We start from the raw sequence: 18926 nt of genomic DNA on the forward strand, positions 1-18926 counted from the left end.
ACATCTGGGGTTCCAGATAAACAAAACGAAATCCAGACTTACCCCGGAGTCTCGTTTTCAGTGGCTGGGAATCCAATGGGATTTGTCTTCCCACAATCTGTCAATTCCAGTGGCCAAACGGAAGGAAATAGCAAAATCTGTCAGGCAATTTCTCAAATGCAAAACAAAACATCAAGGAGAAACCAGGAGAGAATCCTAGGGTCCCTTCAGTTTGCTTCGGTAACAGATATCCTCTTGAAAGCAAGGCTAAAAGATATAAATCGAGTTTGGCGATCGAGAGCAAACACCAAAATCTCGAGACAAGTTGTCAGTAATTCCACAGATCCTTCGCAATCAACTCCGTCCATGGTCAAAAGTAAAGAACTTAGCCAAGCAGGTACCCCTTCAATATCCCCTTCCAGTGTTAACCATTCACACGGATGCCTCCCTGTCCGGGTGGGGGGGATACTCTCAGTTCAAACAGGTTCAGGGGACTTGGTCAGTTCAATTTCGCCAGCTACCACATAAACGTTCTGGAAGCAATGGCAGTATTTCTTACCTTGAAGAGACTGCTTCCCCCCCCCCCGACAAAAAGTCTCAATCTAAGCTAGTTTTGGACAGTGCAGTGGTAGTTCATTGCATCAACAGAGGAGGGGTCCAAATCCCAAGCATGTGAACCATGTCATGATAGCCCCCCCCCCCCCCCCCCCCCCATCTTTGAACCCTAGCAAACAAACACAAATGGCCATATGTCCTGCCACTCACCTGGCAGGGGTAAGAAATGTGATAGCAGACGCTCTGTCCCGGTCAGTTCCTCTGGAATCAGAATGGTCCCTAGACGACGGGTCATTCCAGTGGATATGCCGAGAGTCCAGGTCTCCAAGTAGATCTCTTCGCCTCACAAGCGAACCACAAGCTCCCTTGCTATGTGGCCCCCAACCTGGACCCTCTGGCTTATGCCACGGACGCCCTGTCGTTAGATTGGGATCAGTGGAGAAAAATTTATGTTTTTCCTCCAGTGAATCTTCTCTTGAAAGTCTTAGCAAGCTGAGGACTTTCAAAGGAATAGTAGCTCTGATTGCACCGGACTGGCCCAAGAGCAACTGGTATCCTCTTCTTCTGGATTGGGTCTCCGACCTCAACGGATTCCCAATCCCAAGCTGTCACAATCAGTACAAATGAGGACTGTGTTCGCTTCTCAGGAATTCTTCAGACCCTAACTTATGGACTTCATGAAGTTTGCGGCTAATAAAGATGCTAATATTGATCCACAGAATATTCTCTTCCTAGAATCAGATAAGAGAGAGTCAACCATTAGACAATATGACTCAGCTGTTAAAAAATTAGCATCTTTCCTGAAAGAATCAAACACTACAACCATGACAGTTAATCCAGCTATATCCTTTTTCAGATCCTTGTTTGAAAAAGGTTTAGCAGCTAGCACTATTACACTCATAAATCGGCTTTGAAGAAGATCTTTCAGTTAGGTTTTCAGATAGATCTGACTGAATCTTATTTCACGTCTATTCCTAAAGCCTGTGCTAGACTTAGACCATCAAAGGCCTACTGCAGTTTCATGGTTCTTAAATGATGTCCTCAAACTAGCTTCAGATACTGACAACCCTCGTCTTGTACATTCATTAATGCTTCTTAGAAAGACATTATTATTAAGCCTAGCTTCAGGAGCTAGAATTTCAGAACTGTCGGCTCTATCCAGGGATGCGGGTCATGTGGAATTTAACCTTCCTCCCCTCAGGAGAAGTTCTACTTGCTCCGGATCGTAGCTTTTTAGCTAAAAATGAGGATCCTCTTGCAAGGTGGGCGCCCCTTGGAAAGTCATCCACTTCCCCAAGATCCTTCTCTCTGCCCAGTATCAACTTTAAGAGCCTTTCTATCTCGTACATCCTCAAGATCCTCAGGTTCTCTCTTCATGAGAGAAAAAGGTGGTACTTTGTCAGTAAAAGGTATTAGACAACAAATCCTTTACTTCATTAAACAAGCCAATCCTGATTCATTCCCAAAAGCACATGATATCAGGGGAGTAGCCACCTCAATTAATTACTTTCAACATATGAACTTTGAGGATCTTAAAAAGTATACTGGATGGAAATCCCCGACAGTCTTTAAACGTCATTATCTAAAGTCCTTGGAATCTTTAAAATTTTCAGCAGTAGCAGCGGGAAACATTGTTTCTCCTGATACTGTATAGTAGTCGTAGTACAGATCCAGGTCTCCTTTCTACCTACCTCATCCAACATGCCTCACCCTATCGCCATGCTACTCGGAATATCCTAGCCTTAGCCGCTGAATCATAATAGTGGATTGTCCCTTATTTTTTTGCTAGGGACATCCACACTTGTACTGATGGTGTACTTCAGTGTACCTACCCTTATTTTTATGCTAGGGTAGGACACAATGTGTTGTATATTTTGTAAATAATTTTCTAAGTAAATCCTTTTTGTTTATATTACACTGCATCATTATATTTTACTGTGTTTACTGTATTTTTAAGTACTTTACATTACTAACGTTCTTTTATGTTACTGTTTAGAATAAGTTAGTTTAAGTACTTAGTTTGTATGCTGTAATTGATTTATATATATATCCCAATCGTTTTGCAACTGCTTTTGTTTTATTTGTCCTTTTTTCCCCTCTTGTCTGTTTCTCTGTACTCTTTCATAGGCCGACACGAGCTGAGCCAGAAAAGGGATTTTGACGAAGGAAAAATCTATTTCTGGGTGATTGGCTCGTGTCGCCCTATGAAACCCACCTGTATTGTTTTCCCCCCATGCAGGACAAGATGTTTTTAGATTAAGGATGTCCGCTAGGGGCGCTGCTGTCCGTGGCGTCCTCTAGTAGTAGTAGTAGCGGCTGCATCGCCCGTTGGTATCAGCTCTCTCTTGTGGGGATTCTGATTGGAAGTTCTAATTGGTGAATGTCTCGTGGTAGTGTTCCCACTCGCCCCTATTACCATACCGACACTTCTTTTTAGAGTGAGCGAGTCAGTTTTACTGACATTTTCTTAATTTTGTTTTCTTTTTCTGGTAATTTTAGATTAATTTACCTAGAAAGAATGATATTAAGGATCCTTTCATAGGGCGACACGAGCCAATCACCCAGAAATAGATTTTTCCTCGTCAAAATCCCTTTTATATCCTCCAAGCTTGTATGGCCATTCTCTGATACTATTTCACCGGCCAACACAGGTCAAGCCCAGAAAAGGGATTTTGACAAAGGAAAAATCTATTTCTGGGGGAAGACCTGTGTCGCCCGGTGAACCCGTCCCTCTCTTTTCCTGGTTCCCACCCGGTAGCCAGCCCAAGCTTGGGTGCGTAATCCAGGAATGAAGCCATTGGACGTGAGTTGTAGTAGTAGCGAGCGGAGGTAGATGTTGTAGTCCTTGTAACGGCACCTTCCTAGAGAGGGGTTTTAAAGGGAATCTTCTAATTGGCAGAAAACCTGTGGTAGTGGCCTCCACTCGCCCCTGTGCTTATACCGACGCCCTATGGGTGTTCGAGCTGAGGGTAGTAACTTCAGCATTCCATTTAGCTTTTTTCTCTGGTATATTTAGCATCTATTTATACCTAGAAATGCATGCTACAGGAGCATTTCACCGGGCGATACAGGTCTTCCCCCAGAAATAGATTTTTCCTTTGTCAAAATCCCTTTATTAAACAACACCATACTTGATGTATAGTTGCCTAACCGCGTTCAAAGTCAACAAATAATATACTCAACTTTGATGAAGGTGCTTCTTGAAGGTCTGAAGACATGATGACTTCCAAAAATCACAAAATACTTGCAACAAAAACAAATGTGTTAACGTTCCGAGTGCTATTAAAGGAATGGCGTTCTTGGCAGAGGTAGTAGTAGTAGCAAGCGGAAGGTAGCTGTTGTAACGGCACCTCTGCAGAGGGGGATTTTGAGAGAGGAGAGATCTATTTGGTGAAGTATCTGGGAATAGTGGCTTCCACTCGCCCCTGATGCTATACCGACGCCCTTTGAGGGTGAGCGAGCTAGAGGTAGTAACTCTGGCATTCCATATGGCTTTTTCTCTGGTATATTTAGCATTTATTTATACCTAGAAATGAGTGCTATAGGAACATTTCACTGGGCGATACAGGTCGAGCCCAGAAATAATAATAACAATAAAGTAAATTGTATTTTTCTTAACTATACAAACCTGAGGTCTTTTACATTAGGAATTACTTTCAGCATAGGCTGGAATACGGCTGTTAAATTCTTGAACAAGGTGGTTAGGCAGTAACCATCATCTGGTAGGCAGGTAGGCCTGCTTACCTGGATGTAAACACTCCACTTTGCCTTTCGGCCCAAGTTTCAGATTGAGAGGTGGCATGAGGTGGGCATTAATGTATAGGACTTCAGGTTTGTATAGTTAGGAAAAATACAATTTACTTTAAAAATTGCGATTTGTTCCTACATGATATACAAACCCTCGGTCCTTTACATTAGGAAGACACAGATTGGTGGGAGAAATGTGAGCAAGACTCCACAACTGACTGGAGTTCAGCACACTTGGGCTATTCCTCCTGGTCGTAAGAGCTAGGAGTGCCCTGCCTCTGGCAACTTGATTGGAGTATAGGAGCTGCATGATCAGTGGTAAGACTTTTGGGCCTTTTTGAAATGAGTGAGGAATTGTACCTCATCCGAAAAAGGGCTGAGAAGAATATTTAGAGTCAGAGACATTAATGCAAAGTTCTGGGTAGGGTTTGCTTTATTGCCAATCTCCTTCCTTACCTTGCTAGAGGAAGGAGTGGGATTGCTTCTATGATTCTGATAAGAAAAATAGAAAGGAAACGATGTGCAAGCTTACCGCATGAAACGCCCAACCAGCAAGTGTAAGTTCGAGTCCTATCCTCAACTTGAAGGAAGAGGAGTAGAAGGACAAGGAGGAGAAGGTGGAGAACCCAGTCACTCTCACATCCTTCTTACCTCTAGAACTGCACATCATTGGCAAGATGCAACTTGTCCTCTTGAAGGAGCTGGGTAAGGAAACACAACTTGTGAGCATCCACCACCAGTCCAAGGAAAAGAGGTTCCAAGGATCTGTGGGCAGACAAGAAGGAAGAAGATATAAATGTGGTTGTAATGAGACCACATCTATCTTCCGATCCGACATATTCTTTGGAGTGATGAAAAGTACCAAGCCACTGGCACTGCTCACTCTCTGAGAGTGCGTACAGTGAACATATCCAACTGCAGAGGAGTTCCTCATGATCTCGTAGGACTCAGAAGATGACATGTCGTTAGACACTTCTGCATTGGAAGTCAGCAGTGGATAATAAAGGTATCTACTCTGGAAGCCCGAGCTAGTGGCAGGGAAACAGGCAAAGGTTCTTGTTATTCATTTTTCAATTCGGGGTGAACAAAGAATAATTGAACACCTTACAATTTAGAAAATGTATATTAGAAGACAAAACTCAAAATTTGCTGAAGAAAATCATTCTGCGTCATCGCAGCGGCTGATGGGGCAGGTGCGATGGAACAGAAGACTACAGACTTTTGTTATTATACCGTGGTGTAAACAGAAAGACAATAATGAGTCTAATGAGATAAATCTCTGTCTTAATATTCTCGCAACGACAAATGTGGAGCATGAGACATGGGCCTTATGCGAGAATTCCGAGCTGAGAGAAAGCAGTACGTACTCTGCCCCTCGCTCGACTCCTTATACTAAGTTGCCCGGTAGTGCATTCCATAACGGAATACGTTCAGCTTAAAACCATTGAGTGCAAAAAAGATACACCTGAGTATCTGCATTTTAAGAGAAATAGGAGGGAATGAAACCCTCTCCTTCAGTGATAATGCAAATGTTGTGGTATTGTTGGCATTGGCAAATAACACCACTAGTTATCTCAAAATCAAAACTGGAAACTCTTGGGAGGCCGATAGGCTGTCGGAGTTTCAGATTAATTAAGAGAAGGTACTACTCGTCTCAGTCACATACTAGAAGAATTAAATTACAGATATGCGCCTATTACTCATATGATGCAACTGATATGACACACATGTCGCGAGGAGAGTATACTAGTACGTATATTCATAGGCTCCAGTAAATCATGCTCCAGCCAAATTCTTCTTCATTCGAGAGACAAGAAAAAGGACTGAAAGCAGACCTCCTCCATTCTCTAATGAAGAGAGTAAAGGTAAAATTGTCCCGAAGGGAGACTTCTACGGTGATAACAGGATACCGAAGATAACTAGTTCAAGCCGAACTGGTTGTTCCCAAAACAGTAGCACTGGAGAGGTGTTCAAACTTCTCAGGGCTAATCCTAAACAAACTGATGTATGTTCAGTAAGCCCTAAGATTTAACCAAAAACAGAGTCTTTTGGATTCAAAACTCTGGGGAGTAGACTCCATAGAATTCCTCTTATTCCCTTGTTCATCACAGTGTATCCAGGAAATCGAGGGGAAAAAAGAGAAGAGGATTGCCCACTCTTCTCTGAACTTGCAGAGTAAAAGTTGGCAAGAACTTGCCACGGCTTGCTACGCATCTATCTTCTCTGTGATCAAACCCCATGAAGCGGACTACACACAGAACCTCCTCCTATCTCCTTCAGATGCCTTGTCCCGAGGGACAGCAACATCGATCTTAGCACCTAAAGAATAGCCATTCCTGGCTTTCACAGCGCTCGGTCCCTTCTCTTGCCCTGCCCCACTGTCATGACTGAGAGAAAGAAGGACCCCTATCACTGACTGTGGGTGTACGACCCCCCTTGGAGGTTGTACACTCGGAGAGACTCCTACACAAATACTTAACACAGCCCTGGTTCCATGAGCAGCCCCTTTGGAACCAGACAGGAGAATGAACCTGGCTTCAAACTCCTGGAGCTCCTGAGACAGTATATTTTGGGTATAATGTCCCGGTTCCCTCTCCGGAAGGAGCAGGTTAGGCGAAGAGGCAGCTAACTGCTCCCTACCCAGGGAAAGGATGCAGACCCTTAAAAGTCTCAAGGTGAGACTTCTTAGGGGGCAGAGAAACTACCTTCCTCTTCTTAGGTTGTTGAAGCCTTTGAAGAGGGAGGTGAAGAGGCATCAGATGATGAAAACGAAGACGATAACCCCTGTGAAAACCACACTGATCAAGAGCAGAGTTCATTCAGTAGAGCTGAGCACTCTGCTCGGCAGAGCTGGCTGGTCGAGCAGAGTCAAGTGAGCTGAGCAGATAACCACTACATAAATATGAGTGGTAATCATCAACAAAGAACTATTACTTCCTCCCAATTAACTGTTCTCCTTCAAGGCTGAAGCTTTGAGAAGAATAAAGAGGGATTCTTTGTCTCTTTATAGCTTTCTATTATAGCATTTGTAGGAAATGCACTGCAACCAATGCAGTAAACTTGGCTTACATGATAAGGTTAAAATATCCTGTTATGATGTTTCTTGATTTTGTCAATACCAAAATAACTTGAAAATTTTGATAAATTTTAAGTATTTGTGTATTGAATATGACTGATATATAATAATAGATAAGGTGGTAACATAACACCTTGGCTGAAAGTCAAATGGAATCTTAATAAACAAACTTCTATTAAAAGTGAGACAGTAATCTTACAGTTATGGAAGTTTCATTTGACAATGTCTTTGTTTAAGGAGAGAGGGAGAGAGAGAGAGAGAGAGACCGAGAGAGAGGGGAGAGAGAGAGAGATGAGAGAGAGAGCGATGAGAGACGGAGAGGAGAGAGAGAGAGAGAGAGAGAGAGAGAGAGAGAGTTTCGTGGCTTGTGTTGCTGTGAAATCGTTGTGGTAGCATGCATGTTTTTGGTTTTCTGTAAGAGAGAGAGAGAGAGAGAGAGAGAGAGAGAGAGAGAGAGAGAGAGAGAGAGAGAGAGAGAGAGAGAGAGAGAGAGAGAGAGAGAGATAACGTAATTGGTGGATGGATGGTTAGCGATTGAATTGGCTGTTGGTGAGTTCTGGGTTGTCTGCTGGTGTGGTTGGAGTTAGTTGTTTAGATCAGAGTTTTGAGGAAGCAGTCTGTAATGAGAAAACGTTGAAGGACAGACGTTTTGGGCAGCGGTCTTGGCATTACTATTATTGGTCAGTTGTGTTGTGTTTTCAGGGAGTTATTTCAGTTATTTGTGCTGTGTGTTTGAAGGTGGTTGTGCTTCTGTATTTGGAGATTGTTGTTGACCTTGTGAGTTTCTGTTGAGTTGAGAGTTGTTGCAGTGGACGGTTGTTGTTGTCATTGTTGTTGAGCTTGTGGTTTCTTGGTATTGTTGTGAGTGGTTGGGTGTGGGCTTGAAGGTTATTAGCTTGGTGTTGTTGTTGAGCTGTTGTGGTTTCTTGGTGTTGTTGTGGCTGTAGTCCTTGCTTGGTTGTTGTGGTTGTAGTCCTTGTTTGTTTGTTTGTTGTGTTGTTAAGTTGTGGTTGTAGTCCTTGTTTGTTGTTGTGTTGTGGTTGTAGTCCTTGTTTGTTGTTGTTGTTGAGTTGTGGTTGTAGGCCTGTTTGTTGTTGAGTTGTGGCTGTAAGCCTTGTATGTTTGTGTGTTGTGTTCTTGAGTTGTGGTTGTAGTCCTTGTTTGTTTTGTTGTGTTGTTGAGTTGTTGTGGTTGTGGTCCTTGGTTGTTGTGTTGTTGCAGTGTTGTTGAGTTGTGGTCCTTGGTTGCTTGTCATGTTGTTGTTGTGTTGTGTGGTTGTGGTTCTTGGTTGTTGTCATGTTGTTGTCAAGTTGTGAGGTTATATTTCTTTGTTGGTTGTGTGTTGGTTTGCAGCAGTTGTTGGTGTCTCAGCGACCTCATCCAGCGGACAGCACAGCATAGCCCCGAGTATCTGGAGTTGGGGTGAGTACAAATGGTTGTGTTTTTGTTGTGTGTTCTGTATGTAGGTAAGTCAATTGTCCTACGTTTTTCTGTAGCGTAAAGAGGAAAGTGTGGCTGAAGGTGAGTTTTGCAGCCGGATTGGTTAAGTTATGGATGGGGGGGGGGGGGGATTTTGCCCACTTGTTTTTTGAGCTTGTGATCCCAACACACAGTGATGTAACCTGTTCAGATTTCTTACTCCAACCATACCTAATGACTCCTCCCACTACAAGAACTCTAGAGCTTATTGGTGGAACTCTTGCTAACAGAGAGAGTCCTCCCCCAAACCCCCAATCCCATTAGTAAACACTGTTACCATATAATTTTTTTGAAGTGTCTAAAGAAGGTGTAACAGGTAGACCTGTTCGCAACTGTATATTTAAGTGTGTAAATCATACTTCGCTGAAGTAAGTCAAGTATTGCAGCCTGTTCTGCAATAATGAATACTCGTCGAACTTGTGTCAGACATCTTTAAACTAACAAGTTGAAAAGCAAGTCTTTATCTAGAAGCCGCTATTTTTAGAGAAAACCCTGTATGTATATCTAATCACCAAAAGGCTACCTAAAACAAATATTTCACCAATTTTGCGATAAAACCCCACAAAATCAATGAAGAGACTCCAAAGCGTCACTGCTGCTAATGACCGTTCGCCAAGAGCCAGTATAAACAAATTGATTCTCTCTGCTCAGTTGTTCCTCTCTTTCCGGAAGGTGGACAGGGCCATTTACATACACTTTTAAAACAAAAGAATCGCTATCAGGAATTTCAGAATTTTTAGCTGCCAGTCCTTTAAACTTTAGCTATGTAATCACTTGGTAAGTTATAAACAAAATTGTGGTTAACAGCACCATGAGGCAAGCACTGTAAGTCTGGAACGACATAACCCGAACCTTACATAACCCGGGGACTACCTTATAAGAATATGAAATACAAGAATGAGAAAGGATATTGTTAAAATTTAAAATATTTTACCTAAATCACTTTCATTACAAATTGGACAATATACCTACCTATACCAGCCAAAATAAGCACATTTTCAACTATAAAACAAATATTCAACAATAAAAACTTACTTATCACTTTGAGATTTGCATATTTTTGTGTGTTCGTGAAGATCTAATCTCCATGAAAATCCTTGTTTGCACCCATCACACTTAAAGCGTCCTTTTCCATGAACAGCACCCATTTTTCTGCTAAAATAACACAAGATGAGAATGGAAAATATTTCGTAAAAAATTTCAAGGACTTTCTATATTGTATATGTACCTTATTACACAATGTACATGGCTGAAGATAAGCCAGTGTTACTGAAGTCGCCTAGTAATGAGACCTGATAATAAAAGAACTGCAATGCATACCCAACAACTTCCATAGGTTAGGTATTGAGTAGCTGTCTGCAGAGTGTTTAGTGCAGTCACAAGAAGTCACTATATACTGTAACGTGTAATGAATAAAATTGGAAATCTTAAAATGACATTTTCATGATAAAATAAAGTTTTAATTATCCTTACCTGTAACTATATAGCTAAGAGTTTCACTCGCTGGCAGTAAAAATCCCAAAATTTGTGGTTCGCCCTAATTTTCTATTTGTTTTGGTTAGGTAACAATGCCCTGCCCACTTTTGGGGCAAGAGAGAGGAACATGGCAAAGAGCTCAGTTTGTTTATGCTCATCAACATTAATCCATGCTAGGGGACGGAGGGTGGGCACTGATTATATAATTACTGGGTAAGTATAATAAAAACTTATTTTATCATGAAAAAAATGAAATTGTTAAGATACAATAAAGTTTTACACATACTTTACCTGGCAGATATATACTTAGCTTATGTCTCTGACGTCCGACAGAATTCAAAACTCGCGGGCACACGCTACAGGGAGGTCAGGTGATCACCCACCTACCGCCGCTAGGGTGGCGGTAATAGGAATCATTCCCGTTTTCTGACAGAATTTTTCTTACCCCCTATCTCCTGAGGGGAGGATGGGTGGGCCATTAAACGTATATATCTGCCAGGTAAGTATGTGTAAAACTTTATTGTATCTTAACAATTTCATTTTTTACACATGCAACTTACCCGGCAGATATATAACTCCCTAGCTGATTGGCACCCTTGGAGGAGGGTAAGAGATAGTACTCAATATGAATAGCAATTCAAAAAAACAGGGGAAAACAACTTTTGTTGTAGGTACTATAAATAAACTTAAACACCTTGATTTCCTACCTTATTGGGCAGAAGACTTCATGAGTACTGTCTATGAGTCTGCTTGCCTCAAGAGTTCAGTGAGGATGAGACCTGTCACTGAGAACTCTTCTGGATCATGTCAATGGGGGCTAGCCCGCTTACTCGACAGAGCCTTATTTGGATCGTACCAATGGGGCCTATCCCACTTACATGGTAGAGCCTTCACCTTTGTCGTATCAAAACAACGGGGACTACCCTCTTACAAGACAGAGCCTAGGTCCAACACATTACAAGGAGCATGAAAACAACCAATCTCGACCCACCTGACCACACTACTTTGTTATACACTATGAATTGAAAGTGGTACTTTTCTTTTTCCTGACCACTTTCAATCGACCATAAAAACAACACCACAAGATTAAAATTCCTAATCTATCTAAACTAAGCTAGATTGGTTTCAGCCCCCTGTCCCAGCACCGAATCCGCAGACACGTAAGGTCCGAGAGAGAAGCACTTATCATAAGTTACACGTACATCTCTCAAATAGTTGAGACGTGCAAACCAAACAAAGAATTGCACTTCCCAAGATGTGGATCCAATTAAAAGTCGTTTATCGACATATTCTTGTGGAAAGCTAATGAGGTTGATACGGCTCTGACCTCATGCGCTTTAACTCTCAGCTGCCCGAGATATTCCTCTTCACAAGCAATATGTGCTTCTTTAATAAAATCTCTGATAAAGAATGCCTGTGCATTCTTTGACATCGTTCTTCTCGGATCTCTTACCGAGCACCAAAGATCTCTGAGTTTCCTCCCATTTGTTTTTCCTCTCTAGATAGAACTTGAGGATCCTTACCGGACATAAGGTTCTCTCTATTCTCTCCCTACCAAGGAAGTCAATCCTTAACTTCAACAATCCTTGGCCAAGGCTTAGAAGGATTCTGATTTTTTGCTAAAAAATAGGGGTGGGGGTTAAATGAACACACTGCAGAATCCTTCCTGAAGCCCACTGTGCCTTCTAAAGCCTGGAGTTCACTAATCCATTTTAGCTGATGCTAATGCAACGAGGAAAATCGATTTTCTAGTCAAGTCTCTGAACGATGAGTTATTGGGAGGTTCAAATTTCTCTGACATGAGAAACCTTAGTACCACATCCAGGTTCCAGCGGTGGGTGGGTCTGGCTGTCTTGGACTTCGAAGTCTCAAATGATTTAATCAAATCGTGTAAATCTTTGTCATCCGTGATGTTTAGTCCTGTATGTCTAAACACCAAAGAAAGATGATATTGTTAAACTACAATAAAGTTTTGTACATACTTACCTGGCAGATATATACTTAGTATAGTCTCCGACGTTCCCGACAGAATTTCAAATCTCGCGGCACACGCGACAGGTAGGTCAGGTGGTCTACCTTACCCGCGCTGGGTGGCGGATGTACGAACCACTCCCGTAAGCTTGTCAGATTTTTTCTCTTCCACCTGTATCTGAGGGGAGAACTGGGGGGGGCCATTAATCGTATATATCTGCCAGGTAAGTATGTACAAAACTTTATTGTAGTTTAACAATATCATTTTTGTACATGAACTTCCCTGACAAGATATATACTTAGCTGATTGGCACCTTGGTGGAGGGTAAGAGACAGTCAATAAAGGGATTTTGACGTAAGGAAAAATCTATTTCTGGGCGATTGGCTCGTGTCGCCAGCGAAATATCCTTTAATCTATATTCTAGGGTAAATGTACTAACACATACCAGAGAATAAATAAAATAAAGAAAAAAAAAGGTCAGTATAACTGACTCGCTCACCCTCCCCCAAGAGGGTGTCGGTATGAACACTAGGCGATGTGAGACCACTACCACGAGCCAAATGCCAATAGAAAATCTCCCACTACAAAAACCCGCCCTCCATGAGGGGAGCCGACCCACAGAGTGAGCAGCTCGTACTACTACTACTCCATCCATGCTGCCGACTGCTGCGCCTCTGGTAGGGGCCATCCTGAAGTTAGCAGACAATCTTGGGCGAAAGGGATGGGTAGGGTGGGATTTCGCTGGCGAACACGAGCCAATCGCCCAGAAATAGATTTTTTCCTTACGTCAAAATCCCTTTTCTGGGCTCAGCTCGTGTCGCTGCGCGAAATCGTACCAGAGAAATAGCACAAGATTGTAAACAAAAGTAATAAAATAAATCAGAATAGGTCTCAAATAAAAGATAAAATAAATATAAAGGGAATATAATTGCTAAAAAGATACATATACAGTGATACAAAATTAGAAATATGCTTAAATTACACTTAATTCTAATCATGTTTCTTAACATAAGGTAATTTACATATATACAGGTAAAATGTCTTACAGTATCAAAATGTATCTGTGTAAAGGCATGTATCAAAAATATAATAGCAATTAATATAATCAGATAAAACAAATTAATCAAACAATGATAATATATAAAGGAATGTATATGACTTAATATACAAAACCCGCTAAACCATTATAATAAGATGTATCCCCTAGCATAAAAAATAAGGGGGTAACATCCATGAGATCAATGTTTATAATCAATCTGTGAGTGTCCCTAGCAAAAAAAATAAGGGGCACCCACTACACCATCATAAAAGCAGCTAAGACACAAGGTGAATGTAAATGAACAAGGCAGGAATAGACGAACGGTGGGTGAGGCAGGTAGAAAGGAGGACTGAAATCTTCTACTACAGATTAGCTAGAGTCAGGGGAAACTATGTTACCCGCTGCTACTGCTGAAAATTTCAGAGCTTCCAAGGACTAAGGTAGTGACGTTTGAACACTGTCGGCGATTTCCATCCGGTATACTTTTTCAAAACTCATCGAAGTTCATATGTTGGAAATAATAATTGAGGTGGCTACTGCCCTGACATCATGTGGCTTTCGGGAAAGAGTCCAGATTGGCTTGCTAATAAAGTACAGGATTTGTTGCCTGATGCCTTTAATGGATAAAAGTTCCACTTTTTCCCTCTTAAAGAGGGGGACCGATGAGGATGAGGAGGTCCTGGACAGAAAGGTCGTAAGGTTGAAACTGGGCAAAGAGATACATCTTGTGGAAGGGGTGGGTAGTACCTTCCAAGGTTCCACCTCATCAAAGGATCTTCATTTCTTTGCTAAAAAGCTACGTTCCGGAGAAAGTAGGACTTCCCCTGTGGAAGGAATTGAATATGATCAGGATCTCTGGATAAAGCCGACAGTTCTGAAATTCTTGCTCCTGAAGCTAAGCTTAATAAAAATAGGGTTTTTCTTAAGAGCATTATAAACGAGCATGTGTCATTATCGGTTTCTGAAGCCAGTTTTAGAACATCGTTTAAGAACCATGAAACTGACGTAGGCCTTACAGAAGGTCTAAGTCTAGCACATGCCTTAGGAATAGACGAGAAGTAGGAATCCGTCAAGTCTATGTTGAACCCAAATTGAAATATCTTTTTCAAGGCTGACTTGTTTGTCGTAATCGTGCTAGCTGCTAAACCTTTTTTTTCCAAATAAGGATCTGAAAAAGGATATAGCTGAATTAACTGTCATGATTCTAATATCTGATTCTCTCAGGAAGATTGCTAACTTTTTGACAGCAGCATCATACTGTCTCAAACGTTGAATCCCTTTTTCGGATTCCAAGAAGAGAATATGAGGGTCAATATTCGCCATCTCTTTTTGCCGCAAAACTTCATGAAATCCATAAAGTTAGGGTTTGAGAATCCCTGAGGAAGCGAACACAGTCTTCGTTTGTACTGACTGGGAGAGCCTGGGATTGGGGATCCGAAGAGGACGAAAAGGCCCAGTTCCAAGAATTAGGGGATACCAATTGCTCTTCGGCCAGTCTTGGGGCTACTAGAGCCCACTTGACCCTTGAATGTCCTGAGTTTGTTTAATACTTTCATGAGAAAGATTCACTGGAGGGAAGACATAAATCTTCTTCCAGTTGTTCCAGTCTAGAGCCAGGGCGTCCGTGGCATAGGCCAGAGGGTCCAGGTTGGGGGCTCATAACACGGTAGTTTGTGGTTCGCTTGAGATGCGAAGAGATCCACCTGTAGCCCTCTGGAACTCTTTGAAGGATCCATTGGAACGAACTGTTGTCCAGTGACCATTCCGACTCTAGGGGCACTGATCGGGATAGCGCGTCTGCTATGACGTTTCTCACTCCAGCTATGTGAGTGGAGGAAAGATGCCAACTGAACTTGTCTGCCAGGGAGAAGATGGCTACCATGACATGATTTAGATGACGTGACTTGGAGCCTCCTCTGTTTATACAATGTACTACCACTGCGCTGTCCAGGACTAGCTTTATGTGGGAGTACTTTGGTGCGCAACCTTTTTAGAGTCAAGAACACTGCCATTGCTCCAGTACGTTTTATATTGAACTGACGGAAACTGAGGTGACCAAGTCCCTTGAACCTTTTTGACCTGGGAATACCCTCCCAACCCCAACGCTTAATTGACGCGTCTGTGTGGATGGTGATCCCTGGTGGAGGGAACTGAAGGGGTACTGACACTGACAAATTCTTGACTTTCGCCCACGGACCGAAGTCGATTCTTTAGAATCAGAGGGACTGAGGATAGTTTGTCCCTCGGACCTGACATTTTTTACTTTGCTTTTTTCGTGAGCGCCAGATTCTGGTTAGGTCTTTCAGTTTGGCTTTCATTAAGACGTTCGTCACTGATGCAAAACTGGAGAGAACCAGGATCCTTCCTGAGCCCTCCTTGACGCCAGTTTGTGACTTAGAAATTGCTTGACTGACATTCGCTATTTCTTTCCTTTTTGGTTTGATGGAATCGACAGAGTATGGGAGGATAGATTCCATTGAATGCCTAGCCACTGAAAGTTTGACTCTGGAGTGAGTCTTGACTTGGTCCTGTTTATCTTGAAGCCTAGATATTCCAGGAACTGAATCACTTTCAGTGTAGCTCTGTGCACCTCGACTGTTGGAGCCCAGATCAACCAATCGTCGAGATACGCTACTACCATAATCCCTTGTGTCCTGAGTTGTTGCACTACCACTTCCGCTAGCTTCGTGAACACCCTGGGTGCCACGTTGAGTCCGAAGGGAACTACCTTGAAGGAGAATGTCTGGTCTCCTATCTTGAAACCCAGATACGGACGGAAGTGTCTTGCAATAGGGATATGATAGTAGGCGTCTGTAAGATCGATAGAGGTGGTGACGGCCCCACGAGGGAAGTAAGGTCCGCACCTGCGAGATCGTGAGCATCTTGAACTTGTCGCAGCGGATGGCTAAGTTTAAGCGGGACAAGTCTAAGATTACCACCCTTATTTTTTGTGAGCCTTTCTTGGCACGCTGAACAAGCGACCTTGAAATTTTAATCTACTTGACTCTCGCTATAGCTCCTTTTTCTGAAGGAGGTCCTCCGCGTACTCTGTCAATCTTGGAAGGAAGTTGACGGAAAGGTCTGGATGGAGGTGGGTTCGTCAAACCAGCTCCAACCCAGACCTTTGACACTATGCTCTGAGCCCATTCGCTGAAGTTCCACCGGTGGCGAAAGTGAAACAGCCTCCCTCCTACCTGAAGTTCTTCATTGGTTCTGGTAACCGCCTCGGCCTCCTCTGAAGTGCTTTCCCCCTATTAAAGGGGCCTTCACCCGATCCTCTCCCACGAAAGGAACGCTTACCTCTGCCTCCCTTACCCGAGACGGGTCATACTTCTGTGAAGCTTGACTCTCGAAGGCTTGATTGGTAAGCTGGAGAGATGGCGTAAGAGGTGGAGGCTGAGGCTGAGGGGATATCACATAAAAATTGGCTGTGATTGAGCTTAGAAGTGGAAGGTTGGGCTGTCTGCACTAAGGGCACCGCTGGAACTTGCTGAGGAAAGCGTGGCTGCTTTTTCTGGTAAGGTTGGAAACGCCTGGGTTGTTGTTTCCTCTGCCCCTTACCTTTAGCTGTTAGGTCTTGCCTCCTCTTAGCCGTAAGGCCCCAACGGTCCTTAAGGCTCTGGTTCAGCCTCGTAGCTCTGACTGGACTTCCTTTACCATAGCTTCTGGGAAGAGATCTGCTCCCCAGATGTTAGACGAGAGTAACCTATTCGGCTCATGCGAATGGTTGCCTCTTGTAGGACATGCTTCCTACAATTCGTTCTAGCAGTGGCAAACTCAAACATATCTGACTGTACCGTTTGAGTCAGGGATTTGGTCATGAGCTTAAAAAGCGGTTCTGATCCATAGGCTATGGTTGCTACCTCGGTCATAGCCATAGAGTTAATTTGATCTGGCTAGTCGCGATTTTTTTTTTTTTTCGCGTCAAATTCAGCCTGAATAAGGCTATCTGGGAGCCTGGGTAGCTTTTCACCAAACTGCTCCATAGCACAGTCCGGTTTGAGTTTGCCAGCTGAGAAGGTGTTCGGCAAGTCTTCCCACAATTCTCCGGCTGAGGGGAGTAACGGAGATGTGGGCTCTGCTTCCTTCAATTGAGGTATGGGTTCCCCCTTCTGGGCCGCGTGGGATGGTAGACCTCGCGATCTTGGTCGGAGGAACGGGAGCGGGGTACTCTCATCCATTGTGAAAATGGTAAAGGGACTCTTAAAAGGTTGTATCTGGTATTAGAACAATCCATGTCCTCTAAACACCTGAGCCATTCTCTCTGAGCCTGGTCTCGTGAATAGAGGACTGTCTCCTTTGGTACCCTATCATCCCGAACCATGGCTGAAGCTGTGAGCCTTGCGTAGCCTATGAACGGAGGCTGGAGGTCTTCCGGGTAGAACTCGAAGAACCTCCTATCCTTCGAGTTCCAAATTCCGGTATAGAAATGAGACCGTCCTGGAAGGGGGCGTATGACGCTACTCTCCATGGGTTGTTCATCGAGAACGGAGGTAGCGAGTCATACGGAGGAAAGCTGAGTTCCACTTGTATTGGAAAGTGGAGGAGAGGCTAGAGGAGCTTCTCTCAGCCCGGCTATAATGGAGTCTTGGGAAGTAATCCTATCCGACAACCGAGAGATCATTTGTTCATGCTACTACTTTAGGGACCCAACCAGGTCGCCCACCTGTTGCAAACAGACCAGCATTGGAGTCCAAAGCCGGAGCTGCGCTGCGGAGGTGGAGGGTGGCTCTTGAATCGGAACCAAGGGTAGCGGAACTGGTGACTCTGCCGGAGTGCGAGATCTCTCTCTGGAGGATTTACTCCTCGAGGACTTAGAGCCGGAGCTAGAAGCTTTAGACCTGTCTGCTCCGGGATTCCCAGCCGGAGACTTACGCGAGGAGGATGAAGCTGAAGTCGTCTTCTTAGACGACGACGACGTCTTTAGTCAAGGATTTCACTGCTTGACCCTTGACCTTAGGTCTAACCGAAGCGTCAGGAGGAGTATACAATTCATCACCCGTAAAGCCTTGGAAGGATGGAGAGGTTGCAGGAGTAGAAGAAACAGTTACGCCCGGGGAAGGGTGACCCTGGGTGTCCACCTTACCTACCTCGACCAACAGGTCGTCTACACCTACCATAGGTTCCACATTAATATCTAAAGTCGCGACGTCCGTGGAGATATCCTGGTCTTGGTCAGTTAATGAGGCAGCCAGCTGTTGTTGGATGAAGGCGATAGTCGGGGCGCCTCTACTGGGTCGACGTATCCTGTCGCCTTGCCTCCGGGGAAGATTAATAACCGCCAAACCGTTTTTCTCTAGGATGTAGGGCATACCCTTGGCGGCGTTCTTCCCAAAACCGCCGACCCAGGCCCGCAGGGGTTGCCAGTGCGGTATCCCTCACTGCCGGCGCCTGGAAGAGAGGGCGTAGATTAGATTTAAGAATCACTTAAAACTAAAACTAAAGTATTAACTTAAACTTAGATGCCTTAAGTTAAAGTGAATGATGAAAACTTAAGCACTAAAATAGAAGCGGAGCAGCTACGGAGATGGAATACTTACCCGTCGTAAAATAAAAGCTGGCTCACCAGATCGTAACATATGGTCACGTCTCATGGTACCAGA

At 43.6% G+C, this 18926-nt stretch overlaps 1 protein-coding gene across 1 annotated transcript in view; it reads right to left on the minus strand.

Annotated features, from left to right (window-relative positions):
* LOC135207394 (gastrula zinc finger protein XlCGF26.1-like) overlaps nt 1–18926 on the minus strand; it is a 198513-nt gene that overhangs the window by 142557 nt on the left and 37030 nt on the right. The window contains exon 2 of the mRNA XM_064239124.1: nt 9872–9991. Coding sequence (XP_064095194.1) covers nt 9872–9984 — 113 coding nt within the window. The 5' untranslated portion in view covers nt 9985–9991. The remainder of the gene's footprint in view (nt 1–9871; nt 9992–18926) is intronic.

The sequence above is a fragment of the Macrobrachium nipponense genome, chromosome 32 (assembly GCF_015104395.2).
Source record: "Macrobrachium nipponense isolate FS-2020 chromosome 32, ASM1510439v2, whole genome shotgun sequence".
NCBI classification, from domain to species: domain Eukaryota; kingdom Metazoa; phylum Arthropoda; class Malacostraca; order Decapoda; family Palaemonidae; genus Macrobrachium; species Macrobrachium nipponense.